Source organism: Dipodomys spectabilis, unplaced genomic scaffold, assembly GCF_019054845.1.
Source record: "Dipodomys spectabilis isolate Male_0828 unplaced genomic scaffold, ASM1905484v1 ptg000017l, whole genome shotgun sequence".
Taxonomy (NCBI): Eukaryota; Metazoa; Chordata; class Mammalia; order Rodentia; family Heteromyidae; genus Dipodomys; species Dipodomys spectabilis.
The window spans coordinates 8,505,448-8,527,929 of record NW_024870694.1 but is presented as its reverse complement, the minus strand read 5'-3'; the positions used below and the strand labels follow the sequence as shown (position 1 = coordinate 8,527,929).

Genomic DNA, 22,482 nt, shown 5'->3' with positions numbered 1-22,482 from the left:
AGTGCGTGATAAAAATGAACTCAAATAAAGATCATCATATTCTAATCATCTCCCTTCTGCTAAATAGCCTATTGTTCAAGTGGTTCACCTCAATGAGTTTATCTTGCAATTTCTTCTTTCCTTCCCAAATTCGCATGCTGTAGAGAATAGTGCAGGTGGAGTCCTCACACTGACTTCCCCCCCCCCCCCATATTGGTCCTCTGTTTGGAACATTTCCTTCCTTGGGTTCTTCTTGGCAAACTACCTGCCCACTTATAACACTTAGGCTTTTCATGAAGTGGGCTGAACAAACCCTGGCCAACTGTCCCAACCCCCGGGCACCACAGTGCCCTCTGTATTTCCCTTATGGTGGGGAGCCACAAGACACTGAATCCATGCCGGGAGTCTCACAGAGGAGACAAATGACAGAGAGACAAGTAGCAGGTTCATAGATTCTGCAGAGTGTGTGTGTGTGTGTGTGTTGAATCCAGGACTACATCCATGCTAAGCAAGTGCTATACCACCAACTTAAAAGTCCTAGTCTCTAATGATAAAATTTTAGGCGGAGCTGCAAAAACCTGTGCTGTGGCAATATCTATCTAAGAAAACACCCATACTCCCTCATTATATATAACCTTAACTCTAAGGAAAATTATTGAGTACATACAGTATTTAAGAAGCCACTTACAGTATAATTTAAGCTTACTCAGGAGGCTGAGATCTGAGGATTTCCATTTGAAACTAGCCTGGACAGGCAAGTCCAAGATGTCCCTCTCCCCCTTTTTTTCAAGATTATATATATTTTTTCCCAATAAACTCTTATCTCCAATAAACCTGCAAAAAGCTGCAAGTGTTGCTGTGGCTCAAGTGATAAAGCACCAGCCTTGAGCAAAAATACCAAGTGAGAGTTCACACTCTAGGACTGGAAGGAATAAATATTCCTAATTAGTAGTGGGGGTTCTAGGGAGACAGATGTTCAATAGGTTTAGCTACAGGGTTTCCATCTAAAATAGACTTATGGAAACATCAGTCTTACCTTCTCTGCCTCTTGGCTGGCCCCTTATTATTTTTAAGAATGGCTCTAACATCTGTGTAACATTATAAAAGTGTGTAAACTCACAAACACCATCATCAGATCTTCTAAACCTCTAGAGGGCATATTGAGTCCTGAACCAGAGTTCATTATCTCCACCTCCTAGACCAGGCTGAGAAGTGAGTTGGAAGGTCCTAGAGAGACAGAGGACTGGAGCAGGCACCTCTGCTCTCTATCACAGCAGTCAGTGCAGCTGGAGGGGCTTGCAAACCCCGGGATTGATGTCAAAGGCCCACCTGTTCAGCCTCATTTCCCACTTCCTCTCCATCCCACAAGAAATCTTCCAGGTCCTCTTTAAACTCTACCTGCAAGGACCAAGAGCCTGGGTAAGATCCATGTAAATGCTTTTTCTGACTGTAGATTCATTTCTCATTTTCTTTTTTCTACTTTGGGGCACATCAGAGTTCAGAGGGAGTCACCAAGGCCTCTTCCCACAGTCATCTGATTACCTATGTATATGTTTATGGATCATCAAGACACGGGACATAATTGCTTTGTTCTGCTATTATTTTCAAGCCTAGTACAGAACCTACAATATAAGTGCTCCATTTTCAAAATAGTGAAAAATTAAGATGGTAATAGGATTCCAAATTTGGGGAGGGAGTTGAGAAAATGTCTTGCATGACCTTGGAACTGGGAACATGATTTCCTCTGAAATCCCATTGGTTAGTCATTGAGATTCAGCCAATAGAGATTCTTCCTCTTGTGTGCTTTTTTAAAAGTCAGGATGTTGAGGGCTGTGGTCACAAGCTGCCAAGTATCATAACATCTTATCTATATTACATATGAGCTAGCAGACTTGGGCACCCTTCGAAGACACCAAGCCTTTCACATGCTTTTAGAACCATCAACCTGATCACTCATAGGGTTTAAGGAAGCATCTTGCACATAGCAGATTTTTTTTCCCGTCCATTGTGGAGCTTGAGCTCTGGTCCTGGACACTGTCCCTGAGTTCTTCAGCTCAAGGCAAGCATTCTACCACTTGAGCCACTTCCAGTTTGGGGTAGTTAATTGGAGATAAGAGTTTCATGGGCCTTCCTGCCTGGGCTGGCTTTGAACAACAATCCACAGATCTCAGCCTCCTGAGTAGCTAGGATTACAGGTGTGAGCCACTGGTTCCTGGCTAACACATAGCAGATTGTTGTTGAAGGGCATTCATTTAATGGACTAGAATTCAACCTCCAGGTCACCTTGTCTGGTGGCAGGTTGTTGATATGTTTAAGGACATTAGGCATTTATGATATATCTCATATGTTTCTTGAAGTCGAATGTTTTCCTTAGAAACTGGTGAAAATGGGCAGCAGAAGAAAACTATAATCTGACATACAGTCATGGAGGAAATGATCCTCTTCATATAAAATACACACTTTTTTTCTCTAGAGACACAGGAGAACAAGAGATGGTAGGGACTGTGGGGAGTACTAAGGGATTTGATTTGATATTTTGTGTGTAGTTCAGGGTCTAGACGCTGTCCCTGAGCTATTTTGGTCAAGATTAGCACTTTCCCACTTGAGTCACAGCTCTACTTCCAGGTTTTTGATGGCTAACTGGGGATAAGAATCTTAAAACTTCTTTTCTGGGGCTGGCTTTGAATCCCAATCCTCAGATCTCAGCCCCCTGAGTAGCTAGGATTACAGGTGTGACCCACCAGTGCCCAGCTGGGATTCTGGCTTTATTTGAACAGCAGAGGGCAGTAGGCAGCTGGGCTTCCTCTAAGAACTAACCAACATCAACAGTTTCTTTTAGAGATAAAGCCAACTGTTTTCTTGATTTTTCCCTAAACTGGGATGGCAAAGAAGTAAGAAATTTTAATTTTACAAGTAAAATCAATCTGCACTGAATAACAAAAACTGAGTTTGAGACAGTCTTGAGTTTATTTTTCTTGCCAGTCTAAGGCTCTGACTCCAAAATAAATAGGGCAAAGTTCAATGTAGGAGGAAAAAAGTTGAGGCCAGTATGGACTACCTAGTGAGACTTTGTCTCTAAACATAAGAATAAAACAGTATAAAAATTGTATCTAGAAAGCTAGTTGTCAACTGACAAGAAGAAAAATGATCTGACTCCATTTTTGCTAAATCTCTTATCATTCAATCATAAAACATAGTTCAAAACCACATACTGAAACTGTTGAAGTCTTAAAAATGGTTCAATGTAACTCGAACAAAATGTCTTAAACTTGACCAAAGCTATTTGAATGAACCGGTTTGTATACTCTGCTTTTTCTAGTCCTTTAATGCTTGTTTCATGAGAATCTGTGCAGAGTGGGAAGGAAAGGGGTTTTAGGTGATGAGCTTTGGCCAGAAAATAAACAAAAATGCACAAAAGTATGAATAAAATCATTCTGGGTAGTGATGTAGCTCAGTGCAGAGGGCTTACCTAACATCCTCAAGGCTCTGAGTTCAAGATCCTCAGCACTGCCATTAAAAAATTCTAAATACTTTGTTATGACATTTTTCTTTTGTTGTGCTAGGGTTAGGTATAGTTTCTGATTTGGACATTTAATCCTTCTTGATTTCAATCTGGCTACCAGAATTTCTTCCTTCCTTCCTTCCTTCCTTCCTTCCTTCCTTCCTTCCTTCCTTCCTTCCTTCCTTCCTTCCTTCCTTCCTTCTTTCCTTCCTTCCTTCCTTCCTTCCTTCCTTCCTTCCTTCCTTCCTTCCTTCCTTCCTTTCTTCCTTCCTTCCTTTCATTTTGTGCTGATACTAGGGCTTTAACTCAGGGCCCAGGCATTGCCTCTTAGCTTTTTTTTGCTCAAGATTGGTGATCTACCCTTGTGCCACAGCTCCACTTCTGGCTTTTGCTGTTTAATTGGAGATAAGAGTCTCACAAACTTTCTTGCCTGGGCTGACAGGGAACTTCAATCCTTAGATCTCAGTCTTCTGAGTAGCTAGGATTACAGGTGTAAGCCATTGGCACTTGGCCAGAAACAATTTTCTAAAGTTTTAGAAAATGTTCCTATGTCTGTTCTTTTTTTTTTGCCATCGGTTATGGGGCTTGAACTCTGGGCCTGGGTGTTATCCTTCAGCTCTTTAGCTTAAGGCGAGTGCTCTACCGCTTGAACCACAATGCCACTTCTGTTTTTCTGGTGATTTATTGGATATAAGAGTCTCATGGTCTTTCCTGCCCGGGCTGGCTTTGAACTATGATCCTCAGATCTCAGCCTTCTGAGTAGCTAGGATTACAGCCATGAGCCACCAGCGCCTGGCTTGTCTGTTCATTTTTAAATGAACACAAAGGAAGCTGTAATTAAGAAAAGCATGAATGTAACAATCCAACCATATCAGTGTGTTTGAACTAGTCCCTCACTCAAAAACTTTTTTATTAGCATTTACTCCTTGCCTTTTCTCCTCTCCTCCCCTCCCCTCCCCCCTCCTCTCTCCCCCTCCCTCCTCTCCTCTCCTCTTCCTCTCCCCTTCCCTCCCCTCCCCTCTTCCCCCCTCCTCTCTCCTCCCCTCCCCTCCTCACCTCTCTCCTCTCCTCTTCTCTCCTCTCCCCTCCCCTTGACTCCTCTCCAGCTCCTCTCCTCTTTCTTTCTTGTGTGCCAGTACTGGGGCCTGAATTCAGGGCCTGGGCATTGTCTCTGAGCTTTTACACTCAAAGCTAGCACTCTCCAACTTAAGCCACAATTTCACTTCTGGACTTTTAGGTAGTTAACTGAAGATAAGAGTCTCATGGACTTTTCTTCCCTGGCTGGCTTTGAACTGTGATCCTCAGATTTCAACCTCCTATATAACTAGAATTATAGGCATGAAATACTGGTGCTTGGCTCCCCCCCCACCACACACACCTTTTTTTGATACAAGTCTACTGCAAATACTGTCAAGTTTCCAAATGATTTTGTTGCTTATTTCTAACTTAATTACATTAAGATTAGAGAACTTGGTCTATCTACATGCTATTGAAATCCTTGATTTTTCAATTTTTGTTGAGATTTTATTTATGAGTTAATTTGCAGGTGTTTTTGAAAAGCATAATCCCTAGTTGTACATAGCTTTTTTCCCCAGCTACATCTTATCAGTCCATCGTACTAACCTTACCAATGACTGTGCTCAGAGGCAGTTCAGGGTAGAGACACGTTGCCTCAGGGGAAGTCATGGAATCTTACTGCACTCCATTTCCCAATATGTAAAATGGGAACAATGGTCATGTTCCCTATGGCACCGTGCCTTTGGCACTGAAAGGACTCAGCTGAGAGCCAGTTACAGGAAAGACTGCTACATAGAAGCTACTACTGCAAGCTTAGCACTTGAGAGTGTGTGTAAACATCTACTGAATAACCATTCCCTCTTGGCAACTCTAAAGTTTGCTCTACAACACAGACATTCAAGCAAGCCTGACTCTCCTCCCTAACTGCTTCTGAAGCATGGGAGTGACTCTAACATGACCGGCTGGTCCTCCAAGGTACTCATTCCCCCTGCACGGCGTGTTACACTGAGGAAACCACACCGAGTGAGCCGGAAAGTGAACTCAGATAGCATTGGGTGTGAGGAGATGGGTGTGGTGGCCCTCTAACAGAAGTCTCTCAGAACTCCTCCTGTTCAATGGCTCCTCATATTCTCCTTAGTGTACATGAACTGAACCAGGCCTTCGGATGGGTGAGGTGCTGCAGGGCACGTATGGCCGAGGCAGGCTGAGTCACTGTACTGGCTTGAGAAGTCAGTTCAGACACTTCCAACCTTTGTGATTGGGCTTCATTTCCTGGCTGCTCAGGCTGGGTGCCTGAGTCACAAGAAAAGGGTGTGTGTGTGTGAGGTGCAGTCAAGAGATTAAAGTTGTTGAAGAATGTCTCCTCCTGCATGCAGATGTGGACAGAGTGCAGACTTCCTCCTCTGCCTCCTCACACAGGCCAGGCCTCTGCTCTATCAGTGTGACCTGCTCGGTCAGTGCTTGGTAGTGCTTGGCAGTCCACTCCCTGGACCTGCTTCCTCTTGGTGCATGTGATGCTTAATTTTCATTATCAGTCTCACTGCATTGAATGGTGTCTCACAGTATCAGTAAGGTCCACCTCTGGGTGTGGTTCCAGAGATGATTAACTAAGGGAGACCTGCCCTGAATGTGCACGGCACCATCACTATGAACTAGGGGCCTGGGTGGAATAAAAAGGAGAAATCCCAGAGACAGGCATTCTCTGTTTCCTAGCTACCATGAGACGACCAGCATCCTTCACCCAGTGCTCCAATCTTAGCCCAAGGCAACAAGAGACTGACATCTCTGAAGCCATGAACCATAATAAATAAGTATTCCTTCTTAGTTGTTTCTCTGAAGCATGTGTCCCAGTGGAATACAACTAACAAAGAGGGTAAGACACCCCATTCTACATCTTCACAGGGTGGCTGGAACAGAGACATGAGAGGTGTGGATATTCAGGCGTGGGAGGAGAAGGCTATTTCTTTATAATCCTCCCCAATGGGCCCATCCTGTTTCAGCCAGGCTCCCTTCCTTGGACATGGAATATCAATCAGTCTATCAGAACAAAGCAGGGTGGAAAGAAAGAGCCAAACCCATCAGATGTATTACAAAGAAAATATTTTGTCAACATGAGAGGAATGAAATGCTTTACTTTCTTTCCCTCCAAAGGGTTCTTTTCATTTACAAAGTTCTTTTTATAAAATCTAGAAGCAGGCAGGCAGTGGAAACACTCTAGCAATGCTGCAGGTCAGTCACGTGACAAGGGGTGTAACAGTTTCTCAGTCCTTCTGTCTGGCTGGGTTATTTTGGAACGCTGAATCTGGGACAACAGAGGCCAGAGTAGCTGAGGTGGGATCATCAGGCTGGCTTCTGGAAGCTAGGGAAGCTAGGGCTGAGGAATTGTGGGTTTGGGGAAGGAAAGAAGGACAGCTCTAGCTACTCACTACCTTCCTACTACATACTAGACACTCCAGTCTGGTCCCAGGGGGAAATCTGCCCAAGCCAGTTCTGTCACGGCCCCTAATAAGCATGCACAGAATTTTCGACTTCCTTTGTTGGTGAGGTGTCATTGCTTTTGGAGGGAGATGTGCTCCTGAGCAGAGTCCTTTGACATCACACCCTGGATCTAAGAGGTCTGTGGAGAGCTGCACACTACTGAATTCACACCTGCACACTTGGCACTGTGCAGCCAGCCACCTGCTGGAAAGCTTGGGGGTCCAAAGAGCCAACTCTGCCAAGGTCACGTAGCTCACAGCGTCGAGACTAGTATTCAGGCTTCCCAGCTTGTGTTCTTTCTCTGAGACACTGCCTTTGTGTAGTTTATGTTTAAATCATTCTTCAGTCTTGGAAAAGCAGAATGGGGAGAAATAATATTCCTCTGAATAGCACATTCACAGGAAAAATTGGCAATGGAAGACAGGCCTCTTCAGCTGCCAGGATCTGCATTTTAGATGAAAACCAACCCTGCAGATGGGGTGCTCCAAGCTGCTACAGGATGGTGTGTGATAACAACTATAGCCAAAGCAAACCAAAAACTGGCTCAGGGTATCGTCTAGGTTTCTTTTTTTCTTTATGGAGTTACTGGGGTTTAAATACAGGGACCTCATGCTTGTTAGACAGATCCCCTGTACTTGAGCCTTGCCTCCAGCCCTTTCTTTGCTTTAGTTATGTCTCAGATAGAGTCTTGCATTTCTTCCTGGTTACTTGGAGATAAAAGAGTCTCAGCAACTTTCCTGCCAATCTGATTTTGAACCAAGGTCCTCAGATCTCCGCTTCCTGAGGAGCCAGGATTATAGGCATGAACCACTGATGGCTAGCTGGAATTCTCATCTTTGGAGATAAATTCTCATCTTTGGACCTAAAGCTGAAAGACTGGTTCAGGCTTTTCAAACCCACTGTGTGATGCAGGCAAGCAGTAATACTAGGGGTGAGGAGTAGGTGTAAAACTGCAAGAAAGATACAGTCCTCAGGCTGCTATCCAGAGACGGTATGGATATGAATATTCATCTAGCTCAGATCCCATGGGAAAGCCAGCACAACCTAGATACCTGATCCTTAGTTCCAGGGATCGTGAAAGAGCGTGAAGGCAGAATCCAGGACAGGGTGTGATGGAAGAAGCTGGTAGGTAGGCATGTGGTTCCCACCTCAGGAACGGTAGTCAGTAGAAAAAAAATGAATTCACTTACTCCAAGGCACCCTTGTACTGGGTTTTCATTCTGATCTGGCTCTTCTTCCATGTGGAAAGTGTCTCTCACATAAAATGTCTGTTCAATCTCATCCCCAGAGTTTAATCAGTGCAAGGCAAAGCTGAACTATGGACATCTATTCATCAATTTTATAACTGATTTCCATGAGATGTACAGATGGATAGAAATCCTGGCCACAGGGAGGTCAGTCACGCCATCTGTGGCTGGTAGTGAGGCCTTTACAAGGGAAGGGAAGGGGGTACAGTCAAGTCAATTGCTTCTGTTTACATAACCAGGCATTCTTTGTCAGACCCCTAGGCTTGAAGATGCTTTATGCCATATGCCTTATGTCTTCTCCAAATGGTATGGTGGTAATACATTGTGTAAAAAAATGAACCGTGTAACTTGAAGGTAGGGATGGGAGGGGAGGGGTATGAGGGGGAAATGGGAAAATGGGGGAGAATGAAGGCAAGGATGACACTGACCGAAGGCATTGTACTCGTAACCTGACTTATAGGCTTGAAACAATAAAAATTCTATGGTGGGCCAGGAAAAAAAAAACACCCTGGAAATTGGCCCTTCAAGGAACTCTTAGTCTACTCATTGAGAGAAAGTATATAAGCTCTTTGGCGATATGATTCCCATAGAGGCAGAGGAGCCTGTATTGAGAGCACTGGAATGAACTGGTATGTTTGGTCATGAACATTCAGGTTAAGAACCGTCATCAGGGCTGGGCTTCACAGGGGTGCATGGTGGCAGTTGGGGTTACAGGAACACAGGTTCAGCACAGGCCAGGAAGCCTGTATGTAGCTCAGCTCACCAAGTGCACAGGACATACTTCCAGAGACAACACTTCCCACAGCCATCAAATTCAGAAGACAATGGTGAGGTGGGAGCCAGGCTGGTTCTGGGAATAGACCCTCCCCACCCCAATGATAAATGTAGCAGTGAAAGGCCTTCAAGAGGTGGCCCACCCACCTTATTTCAAGTTGGGCCTTCAGTGTGCACACATGGCCATGTTCTTCTCCCATGTTTGCTGCAACAAAGTCCCACTTCAAGTCCCTTGAGATAATCTTCAACTCACGTTAAACAGGTTGACTTTCCATATCTCATTCACTACATGTGTCAAGAAAGATACTAAGCCAGCAGGGCCAAGATGCTGGCTTTTTCCTTGTGCCCATGTGCCCTTGTGCCCATGTGTCCTGAGTGACTGTTGAGCTGGTAACATGTTCAGAACTCATGGATGGCCAGGAAGGCCCATGAAGAATGAACAAGGGCTGCAAGGATACCTGACCGTAGAAACTTCAGCTCAATCAGAGTATTTACAGCTTCTAGCCACGTGCTTCCTTGAGGGTTTGGACACACATCAACACTGTTTGGGGGCTCTCTTGACTTAGTAGGAACATCTGGAAAGTCTGCTTATGCACCCCATAACACCTCTTGGAGACCCACTTAAACCACAAAAAGCTATCAGCCTTGGGTGAGTAAAAGCCTTAAGAATGCACTCAATTGCAAAGCAAAGTGTGAATGTGAATGTGTGTGTGTGTGTGTGTGTGTGTGTACGCGCGCGTGCGCACACTGTTTCTCATCTAAATGTAGAAAGAGAGCGTCAGTTACCTTTCTGAGTGGGTGCTGCTCACCTGGTCTCACATCTCTCTGTACCTCTTCCTTTACAACATGGTAAAGACATTCTTCTTCCCTGGCCCACTAGAGCTGAATAAGGACTCCCACAGTCCCCACCCCCATTTTGTACCAGTACTGGGGCTTTAACTCAGGGCTTCTTGCTTGGCTTTTTTGTTCAAAGCTGGCACTCTACCACTTGAGCCATGCCTCCTCTTCTGGCTGTTTGCTAGTTAACTGGAGATAAGAGTCTCATGGACTTTTCTGCCAGGGCTGGCTTTGGATCATGATTGTCAGGATGCAGCCTCTTGAGTAGTTAGGATTACAGGTGTGAGCCATGAGTACCTGGTGTCTCCACACTTCTGTAAACCTAGAGGTAGGCAAGATCTCCTGTGCAGTGTTACAGCCTCACCATCCCCAGAAAGGCCTCCACCAACACTATGGGAAAGGGGGCTGTTCTCACCCTTGCTCATGAGGCCTGGGATGGGCAAAAGTGTGCTTTGGAGTTGCTCTCATTGCACTTCATTTGCTCCCCATCAGCTACACACAATAACTCTGTGCCAGGCCACCACAAACTCATACTTAATCTCTGCCTTTGTGGACCACCGAGGAAAGAACAGATCTCAGCAGATGAACAAGATGTAGAAGATGAAGAAGATCAAAAGGAAGGGGGGGGGGAAGGAAAAGGAGGTGCAGGAAAAAAATAAAAGAAAGCAGAACAAAATGTCAAATGAAGATCTTGTCCTTCACCTGGGAACCAACCACTATTTTATAGCACTGTGTTCCATGAAAAATGTGTCCTAAGTTTCAAATAATATAGTTGAGTACTTTCTACATAAATCCAAACCTGCCAAAGAAACATGAAGCAAGCATTCAAGAAAACAACCACCAATTTTGTTTTTTTTAAGGAAGGTATTGAGGTAGAGTTTCCTACCAAAATAGGGCTGAACTAAGTCTGTTTGTTTTACTTGGGATAGGATACCCAGAGATGCCCTAGCATCAGAATTTATCCTTGAATGGCTGGTCACTTTAGCAAGGCCAATGTTACACAACACATTCATAAATACATTTCTTAAAAAAGGCAATCACTGTAGGAAATAGGACAACATAGCTGCTTCTACCTCCATGCTAGTATTAGGGTCAAGATCATCATATTCTGACTCCTCGGAACTGTTCGTCTCCTTGGTTGGCAGCATGAGGAAGCGGGGAGAGAGAAAACACAGTTAGAATGCAAGTAGCCGTGGTTAGCAAAGGAAGAGAACTTCAGAGGAGCAAGGGCAATGGGAAACGGGGCAGAGGAGCAACCAGGTGCTTTCAGTAGGGGATGTGAATCACCAAGGGCAGTAGCATGCTCTTTTCAGGGAGAGGAGCCTGGGTCTGTGAACAGCTGTGGATCTCACAGGAAAGAGCAATGGAAGCAACCAAATGAAGCATGAACACTACAAAATTAAAAGGTCCTCTTGGGTGGTGAGGCTGGACTTCCCAAACCAGGACCACAGACAGTATACAATTTCTTTTCCCCAAGAACAAAGGATGTTAGAATGGGTTTCTAAAGCTTTTTGGAAGGCCAGGTACATAATGATACATTGTCACAAAAGTAAACAATTCGTTTCCATTGTCCAGATGTACATCTTCTCATAAAGCTCAGGTTAAACAAGGCAGATCATGTTTTGAGATAGAGGAAAAAAGGGTCTGCCAGGATCAAGATTAAAGCAAACTAATGACTTCAATTCCTTCTCTAACATGTCTTCCTACCCTGCCCATGCAAAGGGGGAAATTATTTAAAGTTGGTATGGTCTGGACTCTGGGGAAAAGAAATGAAACTTTACTGAGGATCTATGCTGGCCCTTGAACTTCAAACCTCAATCTGCCCATGGTGAGGGGTTTGGAAGGCTTTCCTAATTCCTGTAACCTGCAAGTGTTCCCAAACCTAGGCCACTGAATGGGCAGCTTTGAGAAGTTTAATGTGAAATCAAGCATCTTGCATTTACTTCCAAGAGAGTAATGCGGCAGATAATTTTGCCATAAAATATCTGCACAGTCTAAAGAGAAAGGTACAAAAGGAAAAATAAAAGAGGTACTTACTTGAATTGAAGTTGCCAGGAGAAACAAAAAATAAAAAATAAATTGATCTCGCATGCAAAATCCTGCTAAACTACTTTCCCTCTGGTCCCCGAACTAGGTAAAGAAAAAAATAAAAATAAAAAAATCCCCATCCACCCAAATTGCCTTGTGAGAACGTTGCAGGGTGAGAGTGGATGAGAGGGACCCAGCTCCAAATACCTTACTCACTTTAACAGAGACTTTGGTGCCCAGAATTTCCTTGGGTTTACGAGACCCTGTGGCGTCATTTTTACCCGTGTTCTCCACTTCCGCCCGCTTTCTCATGCGTAGAGTATGCCATGAACATGACTTCCTGTTGTACCAAAAAATGCACCAATCAAAATGGCAGGTTGAGGCAGAGTGAGGCTGGTGGGCAGGCTCACCACCTTTGAGTGAGTCAACTGAGGTGTTCCAGTCAAGCTGCTGGCTTCAGAGTCCCCAAATCTGCATGCCAGCTCCTGTGGTAGGCTGCAGCTGACCTCACCTCCACCTGGAAGTGAGCGAGGAGCAATTCTGACTCCTCCTGAAAGATGCACAGGGTGACTGCAGCAGGTGGAAACACTATGAGTACCAGGTCACCAAATTGCCCAGTGAGGTCTCTAAATCATTTGATGAAGCCTTTTAGGACTGAGAGGTTCCTTTCATGAGTGCATGGTAGATGGGGAAGGATGGAGAGTGGAGAGATAGGAATAGAATGTATTCTATTGGGCCCAAGCCATTGGCATCTCCCAAGGCCCAGATATAAGGACCCAAAAGGAGGGTTTTGAGGTTCCTCACTCATTCTTTGTACTTGGGCTTGCCCAAATACAGTGGTTTCTGGAGGAGTTGTTGACTTGGTAAATGGCTGAGTATTACTTGTGTATCTGGATATGTTAAGACAAACTGTTTCACTTATGTTCTCCACATCACTCAGTGTTTGTGTATGGCAGCCAATAAGAAGTCCAAGAGTTTCCTTGTGGGGCTAGACCTCATATGTACCCCTAGGGAGGTGATGATGACTGAGCCCTTTCCACTATCCTAATTCCTTCCCATGAGAGGCTGGGAGATACTTCTTCACAGACATAGAAAGAGAAGCTCAGAGCGGCGCTCTCAAGTTCCACATCCATCCAACTCAAAAGCCAAGGCGCACAGCACTGGGGACCTGGACAGGCATCATCATTTCAGGTGTGGACGCAGGGTTTGGATGAAATTGCAGCCACTCTCTGTGACTTTCCCTTCAGTGTCTTCTGCTTAAATGTGAGACCTGGTAGACTGGATTTCAGGAAGGAAACCTTTTTTATGTGGGGAGAGATGGAGGAGGAAGGAATATACTGTAAAACAGAATGGCTTAGTCCTTCTCCATAGTACTCCACACAAAACCTCAGGAATCTTGTCAAAAATACTCATTACTGAATACACAGGCCCAAAAGTAACCTGAGGAGGAAGAAACAATCCCAGGCCTGTTTTTCAGTCTTTGGGAAAATGGGCCTCTTCAGAAGGCTTAGTTTTGTCTTGGACCTTCTGATTGGCAGGCTCTGTAGGCACTGTCCCCCAATTGCTCTCTCTCTTCCCTGCCTTCTCATGGAAAATGGGAATATGGGACCAACAGACCCAAAGGAAGAGGAAGATGTACTTAGTGCCTGGGTAAGGAGAGAACCAGGAATGGAAGTGGTTTTGATCTCCAACGGTATGGACTGCAGACTTTTGGTCATATCTTTACCTCCAAATCCATATCCCTGGGCAGAGGACACTGTGTTCATGTGTGCGTGTGTGGGTGTGTCCTATGCTACTGCCACCCTCCAGGTTCCTTAGGATGCTTGGTGATAAATGAGGAGTGTTAAAAATAACGTTCAGAAGGGAAACCAGAACAGCACAAGTGGCAAGACAGGCTCCATTTCAGATGCTTCTTCCCAGAAGAACACGTCAGCATGGTTTGGGGTGTTTCCATCTCCTGGCTGAAAGCCTGGGGACTGATGTGGACACAGGGTTTCTGTGACATTTATCCTGTGGGTAACATAACCAATGCTGACCCTGTGGTCACAGCAGGCCCCGGAGAGGTGTGGTGAGCAGCCTTTGCTGATAAACACTGACATTACATTTAGTCAGTTGCTCACTTCCACTGCCACCCTTGTGTAAGAGCAGCTGGCCAGGGCTCAAAGGACCAGTGTGTATTTCAATCTGTTCCCATTTCCCAGCCTCTTCCCTGCCCTCTCATGGAAAATGGAAATATGGGACCAACAGACCCAAAGGTGAAGAGGAAGATATACTTAGTGCCTGGGTAAGGAGAAAAGAAACCATTAAGAGTTAGCTCTGCAAGAACTCCAAGGTTCCAAGGGCCTTGACTCCCAAGGTCCCCAAAGGCACCCAAACCAAATATTTTCAGAAGAAAATGGACTAGGCTTATTTCATCTTATAGGCCACTGCTGATTTCCTGCAGTTACCTGGTGAGTCCAAGGTGACAGGAACTTCTATCAGTGACCTAGAAAAAAGGTCACTCTTTCTATTAGTTTCCATTCTGTGACCTAGAGGAAAGGCCAAACTGGTGTTGCTGCTTGGACACCTTGTGCCTCTTCCATGGGTATGGAGGACAGTGGGGAAAAGCAAGCCAACACACACCATCTATTCTAGCTGTCCATTCACATCAGCAAATCAAGGTTGCCCAGTTGCCGGGAACCTGCTGGTCAGTATCCTTCATCATCTTGGAAGTCAAAGAAAAACTACAGGGGTTGTGTGGAGGAAGGCCTAGAGCCGGCACTTCAGCAATAAAAACACTTGTTATGTACCAAAAAAAAACCCTGCCGATGTATTCAACCAACTCCTAAAATATAGACAAGATTAAAAAAAAAAAAAAGAAGAAGAGAACCATTTGCAAATTTAAAAGTCTGAGAAAGATATCAATAGGGGGAAAAAGGGTCCATTAGTTTTTAACCTCATTAAAACATGCTCATGGTGAAAATTTATTTTACATATTTAAAATAGTACATTTAAAATTATTAGTTACATTACAGGTACAATGATGACCATTGTGTCTCTCCATTATACTGCACAGCCTGACTTCATCCATATGGGTTTCTTTAAATAGTGCAAAATACTTTATACAGGAATGTGATTGGAAGGGTCTTTGCAACCAAAAGAAGGAAAAAGAAATTATCTTACAAATGACCATGAACATATATTAAAATGACAGGGGAGGGAGGAAATTAAAAAAAAAGTTACAATCTGTACAGAGGATTTGCCATCGACAACCAAAAAGTTTCCCTCTCTTCTGGGAGAAGCAGCAGGCCTCTGACCTGTCCAGGTCTGGCAGTGTGTGCTAAGGTTGTTTTTGGGTGTCAATCAAAAAATATATATATCAATAACTTCATACAATATAAATAGAAGTCCAGTCCAGTGAGTCCCGTGGTAGGTCAAATGTAGCAACAGAAGGTATATCTTTTGTCACCTAGGGTTTCAGTAGGGTTCTTTTCTTAAGAAGTAGGGGGAAAAAAAGAGGGGGAAAAATAAACAGAAAATTATAAAGGAAACGGAAGGAAAAACCACCACTACCACCACCAAAACCACCCCAGAAAGATCTAGTCTGGTTGTCCCAAGCTGTGGGTGGGTGTACAGTCACTCACACTGTGAGTGGCACTGTCCAGAATAAGCAGCAGTAATTCCCCACTGTGTGTTTACATTTTTATGTTCTTTCTTTTTTTTTTTTTTAATCCACATACTCCTTTCCCAGGGAAGCCAACAAGGCACTTACTTGATGCTCCCGTCACTACTTTCTGCTGCTGCTGTGGCTTTGGTGAGGGGTGCTAGGATGCTGCCCGGAACCCAGCCCTCGGCGGCTGGGGAATGATCGCTGGCAGGCTGGTATACCAGGCACATGTTCTGCTGGTTGACGGCGAGGACCTGGACCACCTCACCTTGGCTCACACATATTTCATTCTCCTTCAGTGCATAGTAATCTTTGATCACTGCCATGGATGAGGTCCCATTGCAGCCTCCCAGGTCATTCTGCTGGGAGACGGAGAGATGGACACTGGTGCTAAGAGACTAGTTCATGTGGGAAAGCTCTGCACCCTGCTGCATGATTAAAAGCCAGCTCTCCCACTAGAGGAATATATAATAGCTAGGATACTCCTTGAGTGATGACATTATGTTCACAAACATGCTTTGTATTTTTATAGCAATGCTTCAGACAATATTATAATCAAGGTAAACAGATACAGATACTGTCTAGCTAGAGAGCAGGCAAAGGTATGAATACACCATTAACCTCAAAGCCCTGTTTTAGCATGCAACCTTCCCACCAGCATTCTCTTGCATTATAATGGCAGGAAGAAGCTGGCATCAGCACATGGACACATAAGTACCTAGGCAGAGTGAGGTGAGGCAAAGGTCAGGCCAGGGCTCATAATCCTCCCCTATGAATAGGACATAGACCCTTGGATATTATTTTTTCCCTTTTGAAAACCATCAGTTGGCTATACCATACATCCTGACTCTGACACAAGAGTAAACTAACATCTTTATTCAATTCAAAGACAAGGCCATGACTTGCCCTGACCTAACTACCTGTGGAATAGAACTCCCATCCTCACACTTACTAATACAGGAAGAACAGTCTACATGACTTTTCATTTGATTTTACACCAAAGTAGTTACTTCTAGGCAGTCCTGAAACTTGTGTGTGTGTGTGGGGGGGGGGGGGGGTGGCTGTGTGGCTTGAACTCTGGGCCTGGGCACTGTCCCTGAGCTCTTCAGCTCAAGGTGAACACCAGTGCCACTTCCAGTTTTCTGGTGGTTAATTGAAGATAGGAGTCTCATGGACTTTCCTGCCTGGGCTCACTTTGACCCACGATCCTCAGATCTTAGCCTCCTGAGTAGCTAGGATTACAGGCGTGAGCCACCAGTGCCTGGCCAGACCTGAAACTCTTTAAGACACCCAGCAATTTCCTACAGTTTGGTGACAGTCAGAAACCCTTGAATATGTTGAAAAATGCTAAAGTGACTTCAAGTGATTCCTAAAGACAGGGTTTGCTAGGGTGGAAAATCATTTCCAGGTCATGTGATGAGATAGATTGGTACAGTTACTTGGATATCAATAATTAGTTTCAACAAAATTAATATCAATGCGGGGGGAGAATAAAACAACAAAACTGGATGTAGGACAAAATGCAACTATTCCTACTCATAGACTCACTGAGTTCTAAAGACAATTGAGGCCTGATGAACTCATTTGAACTCTTTTTGGTGGTACTAGGGATTGAACCCAGGTCCTTGTGCTTGCTAGGAAAGTGCTCTACCATTTGAGCCACAATCCCAACCCTCTGTTTATATTTTGCTTTGAGATATGGTTTTGCTAACATTACCTGAGATAGTCTGGAATCCAAACAACTCCTGCCGCAGCTTTCTGAGTAGCTGGAATTATAGGGTGCCATACTAAGGATTTTGTGTGTGTGTGTTCAGGTCCTGGGGCTTGAACTCAGGGCCTGGGTGCTGTCCCTGAGATTTTCACTTCTGGCTTTTTTTTGAGTAGTTTAGTGGAGATAAGAGTCTCAGACTTTTCTTTGGGGCTGCCTTCAAACCTTGATCTCTCGGATCTCAGCCTCCTGAGTAGTAAGAGGAGGAGTAAGGTGGCTTATAGGAGTAAGCCACCAGCACTTGGCAAAAGCAAGTGAAGAGTTTGGAGTAAACATGAGATCACCTAATTCTGAATTAGAATTTTCCCATTTCTTTCCTGCTCCAACTACATTTTAGGGTCAAACCAGCTGTGTAGGCTAGGTCTATGGTGAAATATATTGATCGTCATGATAGTGATAGAACTGTGGATTATGGAACCTGGCTTCTTGTATGCACACACGAACCACCACCTTCTCCATGCCTTGCTGGTGATAGGGCAGAACAAAAAGCTGTTCTTACCTTGCTGGCCTCAAACTTGTCCCCAGACTGGTGGTAGTCGAACCCTGGACTGCCATTGGAGGTAGATATCTTCAGAGGTGGGTTGTAGCTGGAGCCCTTTGGAGGCTTCTCTGAGCCCATGGGAACAGAGGAGTAGGGCCTAGGGCTGGCCTGGGGAGCCCTGGCAGGCTGGGACCGCATCACGGCTGAGTTCCTTTCTTTCCGTTGATACTCAATGGGAGACTGTAGTGCTGTAGGTAAGACGAGAGTTTTTCTCAGCCTTGGGAATCCAATAAGTATACAGAGGTCTACTAGGTGTCAGGCTTTGTGTTAGGCATGAGGAAAACACTTTAAAAAAATTGTCTTTAAGGTCTGGGAAGGTGGCTCAGTGGTAGAGTGCTTGCTTTGCATGAATGAGGCCCTGGGTTCGATTCCTCAGGACTACATAAAGCAGAAAAAGCTGGAAGTGCTGTGGCTCTAGTGGTAGGCGCTAGCCTTGAGCTGAAAAGCTGAGGGACAGTGCCTTGGCCCAGAGTTCAGGCTCTACAACCGGCAAAAAAAAAAAGTCTTTAAGTAGTTGTACAAAAGGGTTTCAATTCAACATGTCAATTTATAATAGATACTTGTTTTTAAGGAACTGTGAAAATCAGACCACTACTTAAGCAACGAAAATACAAAAGCAAAATCATACCATATTTGAAGGGTAAAGCACTACCCTTTTGGAAGAGATTAGGTTATGTAATATGTATACACTTGCATAGGTATATGTGTCTAGGAATGAAGAATGTAATAAAGAGCTTCAGGAAGGGCTGTCTGCCACCCTGACATTTAAACTCTGCAGATGGAAGAAGGGCTACACTCTCATTACTTAGAACCTAAGGCCTGATTGAGGGAGAGGAGACTGGACAGATCAGGGAAGATGGGGGCCCATGATATGGAAGATCCAGAAAGCCAGTCTGGTAAGGCTGGACTTTACTCTGTAGATTATATAAGGTATATTAAATGAACTTTAAAATCTTTTTTTTCCCTGTCTTTTTGTAGTCCTGGAGAATGAACTCAGGGGTCTTGAGCATGATGGGCAAGAGATATCCTCAGCCCTTGGGTTTTTGAGACAGGGTATTGCTATGTAGCTGAGGGTAGCCTTTGAACTACATAGTCTAGGTTAGCCTTGAACTTACAATTGTCTTGCCTCAGCCTCTTGAAATCTGGAACTATAAGCATTTGCCACCTGCCCAGCTAAGCTTAAAGTTTAAAATCAAACTGCATAATCAGCTGAGCCACCTTTCCAGCCCTATCAGAACCATGTTTTAGAACACTAATCTTAGAGCAGTTAGCAGATGGACTGGAGAAGAGATAAAGACTTCTGGTCTGATTCAAAAGTCATGAGATAGTAATAAACAAGAAGCAAGGCCTAACAAGTCAGGAAAACGTGGAGGTTCGCAATATAGCTGGGAAACATTAGTAGGAATGGAAGTGACTCAGATTGGACACTGGGAGGAGGGAAGGCAACTCACAACACAGGATTTGAACAGAAAGATATGAGCTTTGCTTTACTGAGTTTAAGACACAAAGTTCTAGATCTGAGCACTAAAGAGGTGCAGCCAGGCAAATGCTACCCAGTCCTTCTGTGCAAAGTACTTCCAGGACTGTCCTGATTATGTCACTTTTATTGGTGTTCACTGTAGCATATATTTAAGTAGGTTAACAGCTGGAGCCCCTAGACTTTCAGTTATAAGGATTTTTTCACAGCCATAGCTCCACATTTCGATAGAACTCAACACAGGGCACACTCCTTTCTCTTTGAGATCTCAGGAGAGAGATTGCCTGAGACTCTGCACGCATGTAAGTAAAAGCCTAGCTTTGTTCTATTACCACATCCTGTTCACTTCAGTGTGTCACAGTATTAACGGGTCTGCCAGAACATAGACTCTGCCTTGGGGAGCTTTCTGGGGACATTAAATATTTAGGTAATGATAACCTAGTTCAGAAATATCCTTACTTCAGTATAATTAGGAGAAAGGTCTTCCGGGACCATTCTGGATCATTGACTATGCCCAAAGCAATACAGTTTCAAGTTTTAAGTACATTGAAGAGGTACTTAAGTGTACTTACTTGATAATTAGGCTCATTAAACTGAATTTATGACTCAATATCTATCACTAGGCTTTTGGTATAACCTGGTTGTATGAAATAATTATGCTCAACCAATTGAAAATAGTATGCTTCTCTCCTCTCCCTCTCCACCTCCCTCCCTTTTTTCCTCTCTCCCTCTCTCCTCTCTTTTCCTTTCCCCTCCCCTCCCTTCCTTTTACTAGCACAAAATAGATAAATATATAAGTAAATAAATAAAACGTGTCAAATTTCTTACCATGAAGTAAGCTGACACTGCAGTGTAGTGAGTCCTTTGCCCAAGGACCTGGATTAGGAAGTCATTACTTACTTTTGCCCATAGCACTCATTTCCATGATAGACACCTGGCACATGCTCTATTTGTGGCAGTAAAAGGAGTCAAGATCCTTGTATTGGCACGAAGAGGTGACAGACCAAAGGAGGGACCATGAGAGTGTGTACATGTGCAAGGATAAAGGGCACATTGTACGATCTCAGTACAGGAAAGAAGGGATGCACCCAAGGATGACCCTGTATACCCATGTATGCGTGAGTGCATACACTACAATCTTCAGTACTGCATTGCTAAGAAGAGATCAGACATCTATGGTGGTCCTGTGTGCACACACATGTGCAGGTATATGTGAGTATGTGTTAAAATATGTGAGTATGTGTTAAAATAGTACAGATTTCAGGATAGGCAAGGGTTGATGCATCTGTAGCTGTGTGTGTGTGTCTAAATGTGTGTGTGTCTAAATGTGTGTGTGTGAATGTGTGAACATGTATATATGTGTGTGTGTGTGTGTGTGTATACACATGCAGACATGTGCTGCTGAGTCTTTAGATATACTTCCTTACTGGTTTCCTTTAGGTCTCAACTTCAAGCTCCATCTTGGCTCCATAGATTTCTGATCCTACCAACTCAGATGATCAGCACTCATTTAAAACTGCATATCTCCTTTCACACGCTAAAATCAATATGAAGAAATCCCAGCAGGAGTGAAAACCAAACATAAACAAGGTAGCAACTCTAGTCTCAACTTCTTAGGGGACCCCTATAGGGTCCCTGGAGAGCTACATTCTCTGTATAATCATCAGTCTATACTGGAAAGTTTTGGGGACCAGCCATCAGCCTCCAGTGGAAAAACAGGTTTCACTAATGCTGGCCCTATGACACAGAGGGTGTGCACAACTCACACTATTGCCAAAATTATCACCAGCTGGTAGTGGAGGCCATAGCTATGCACAGAATACAAAAGAATTCCTCTTCTATCAGAAAGACAGGACTTCTTTCTTATACCCTATCTTATCTGTTCCATTTATGTATTTAGGGTTAGAAGAATTCTAGTGTGTGTTTCTGAAACTAAAAGGTTGGAGTCCACATAAAGTGTGGTCTAGTCTCTTTAGTCTCCATGAGGCTTAAGAATGGTATGAAGGTTGGGCACTGGTGGTTCATGCCTGTAATCCTAGCTACTCAGGAGGCTGAGATTTGAGGATCGTGGTTCAAAGCCAGCTTGGGCAGGAAAAGTCTGTGAGACTCTTATCTCCAATAAACCACAAGAAAACCAGAAGTGGTGCTGTGGCTCAAGTGGTAGAACACTTGCCTTGAGCTGAAGAGCTGAGGGAGAGTGCCTCGGCCCAGAGTTCAAGCCCCACAACTGACAAAAAAAGAGAATGGTATGGAGTCCCCTGAAAGGGGACAAGGTCCAGCACGTACCATTTAAGAAGTCCCTCTGTGTTTCTAAGACTTGGTTTATGTCCTGTACCCATGCCTGCTGGATGTCTGAGTTGGCAGCTTGCAGAATGACCCTCTCAGAAGTCTCTCTGTTCATGAGTGCAAATTTGCAGGGGTCATTGTCCACATTCTCCTCCAGTACCAAGTAATTCATCTGAAAGAAAATGAGTTCATCTTTTTCATGTTTATGTAGTTTAAAAAAAAGTCAGCAACTAGCTGGGCGCTGGTGGCTCACACCTGTAATTCTAGCTACTCAGGAGGCTGAGATCTGAGGATTGTGGTTCAAAGCCAGCCTGGGCACAAAAGTCTTTTTTTGTTGTTGTTGTCGTGGGGCTTCAACTCTGGGCCTGAGAGCTATCCCTGTGCTCTTCAGCTCAAGGCAAGTGCTCTACCACTTGAGCCACAGTGCCACTTCTGGTTTTCTAGTGGTTTATTGGAGATAAACCTGGGCTGGCTTTGGACCGTGATCCTCAGATCTCAGTCACCTGAGTAGCTAGGATTACAGGCATGAGACACCAGTGCCCGGCTTCAGGAGATTCTTATCTCCAATTAAACCACCAGAAAACTGGAAATGGTGTTGTGGCTCCAGTGGTAGAGAGCTTGCCTTGAGCTGAAGAGCTCAGGGACACAGTACCCAAGCCCAGAGTTCAAGTCCCACAACTGATTAAAAAGAAAAAAAGTCAGCAACGAATTACTGTACCTCAAAAAATTGTTTTTAAAAAAGTTGTGCTGGTACTGGAGCTTTTTTGCTTAAAGATGGTATTCTACCACTTGAGCCATACCTCCATTGGCTGGCTTTTTGCTAGTTAATAGGAGATAATAATCTCATGGACTTCTCTGCCCAGGCTGACTTTGAACTGTGATCTTCAGATCTTAGACCTCTT

At 44.3% G+C, this 22,482-nt stretch overlaps 1 protein-coding gene across 5 annotated transcripts in view; it reads right to left on the bottom strand.

The window, feature by feature from the left end:
- LOC122097518 (kalirin-like) overlaps positions 1 to 22,482 on the bottom strand; it is a 97,534-nt gene that overhangs the window by 18,217 nt on the left and 56,835 nt on the right. For 2 of the 5 annotated variants that reach the window (XM_042668091.1, XM_042668106.1), the window contains exons 14-16: positions 21,581 to 21,752; positions 17,776 to 18,005; positions 15,610 to 15,870 (exon numbers count right to left, since the gene is read on the bottom strand). In XM_042668091.1, the coding sequence (XP_042524025.1) occupies positions 15,610 to 15,870; positions 17,776 to 18,005; positions 21,581 to 21,752 (663 nt within the window). Of the gene's footprint in view, positions 1 to 10,907; positions 10,968 to 12,078; positions 12,203 to 15,609; positions 15,871 to 17,775; positions 18,006 to 21,580; positions 21,753 to 22,482 lie in introns of those variants that run through there. The other 3 variants (XM_042668097.1, XM_042668114.1, XM_042668083.1) reach the window with 2 other exon arrangements.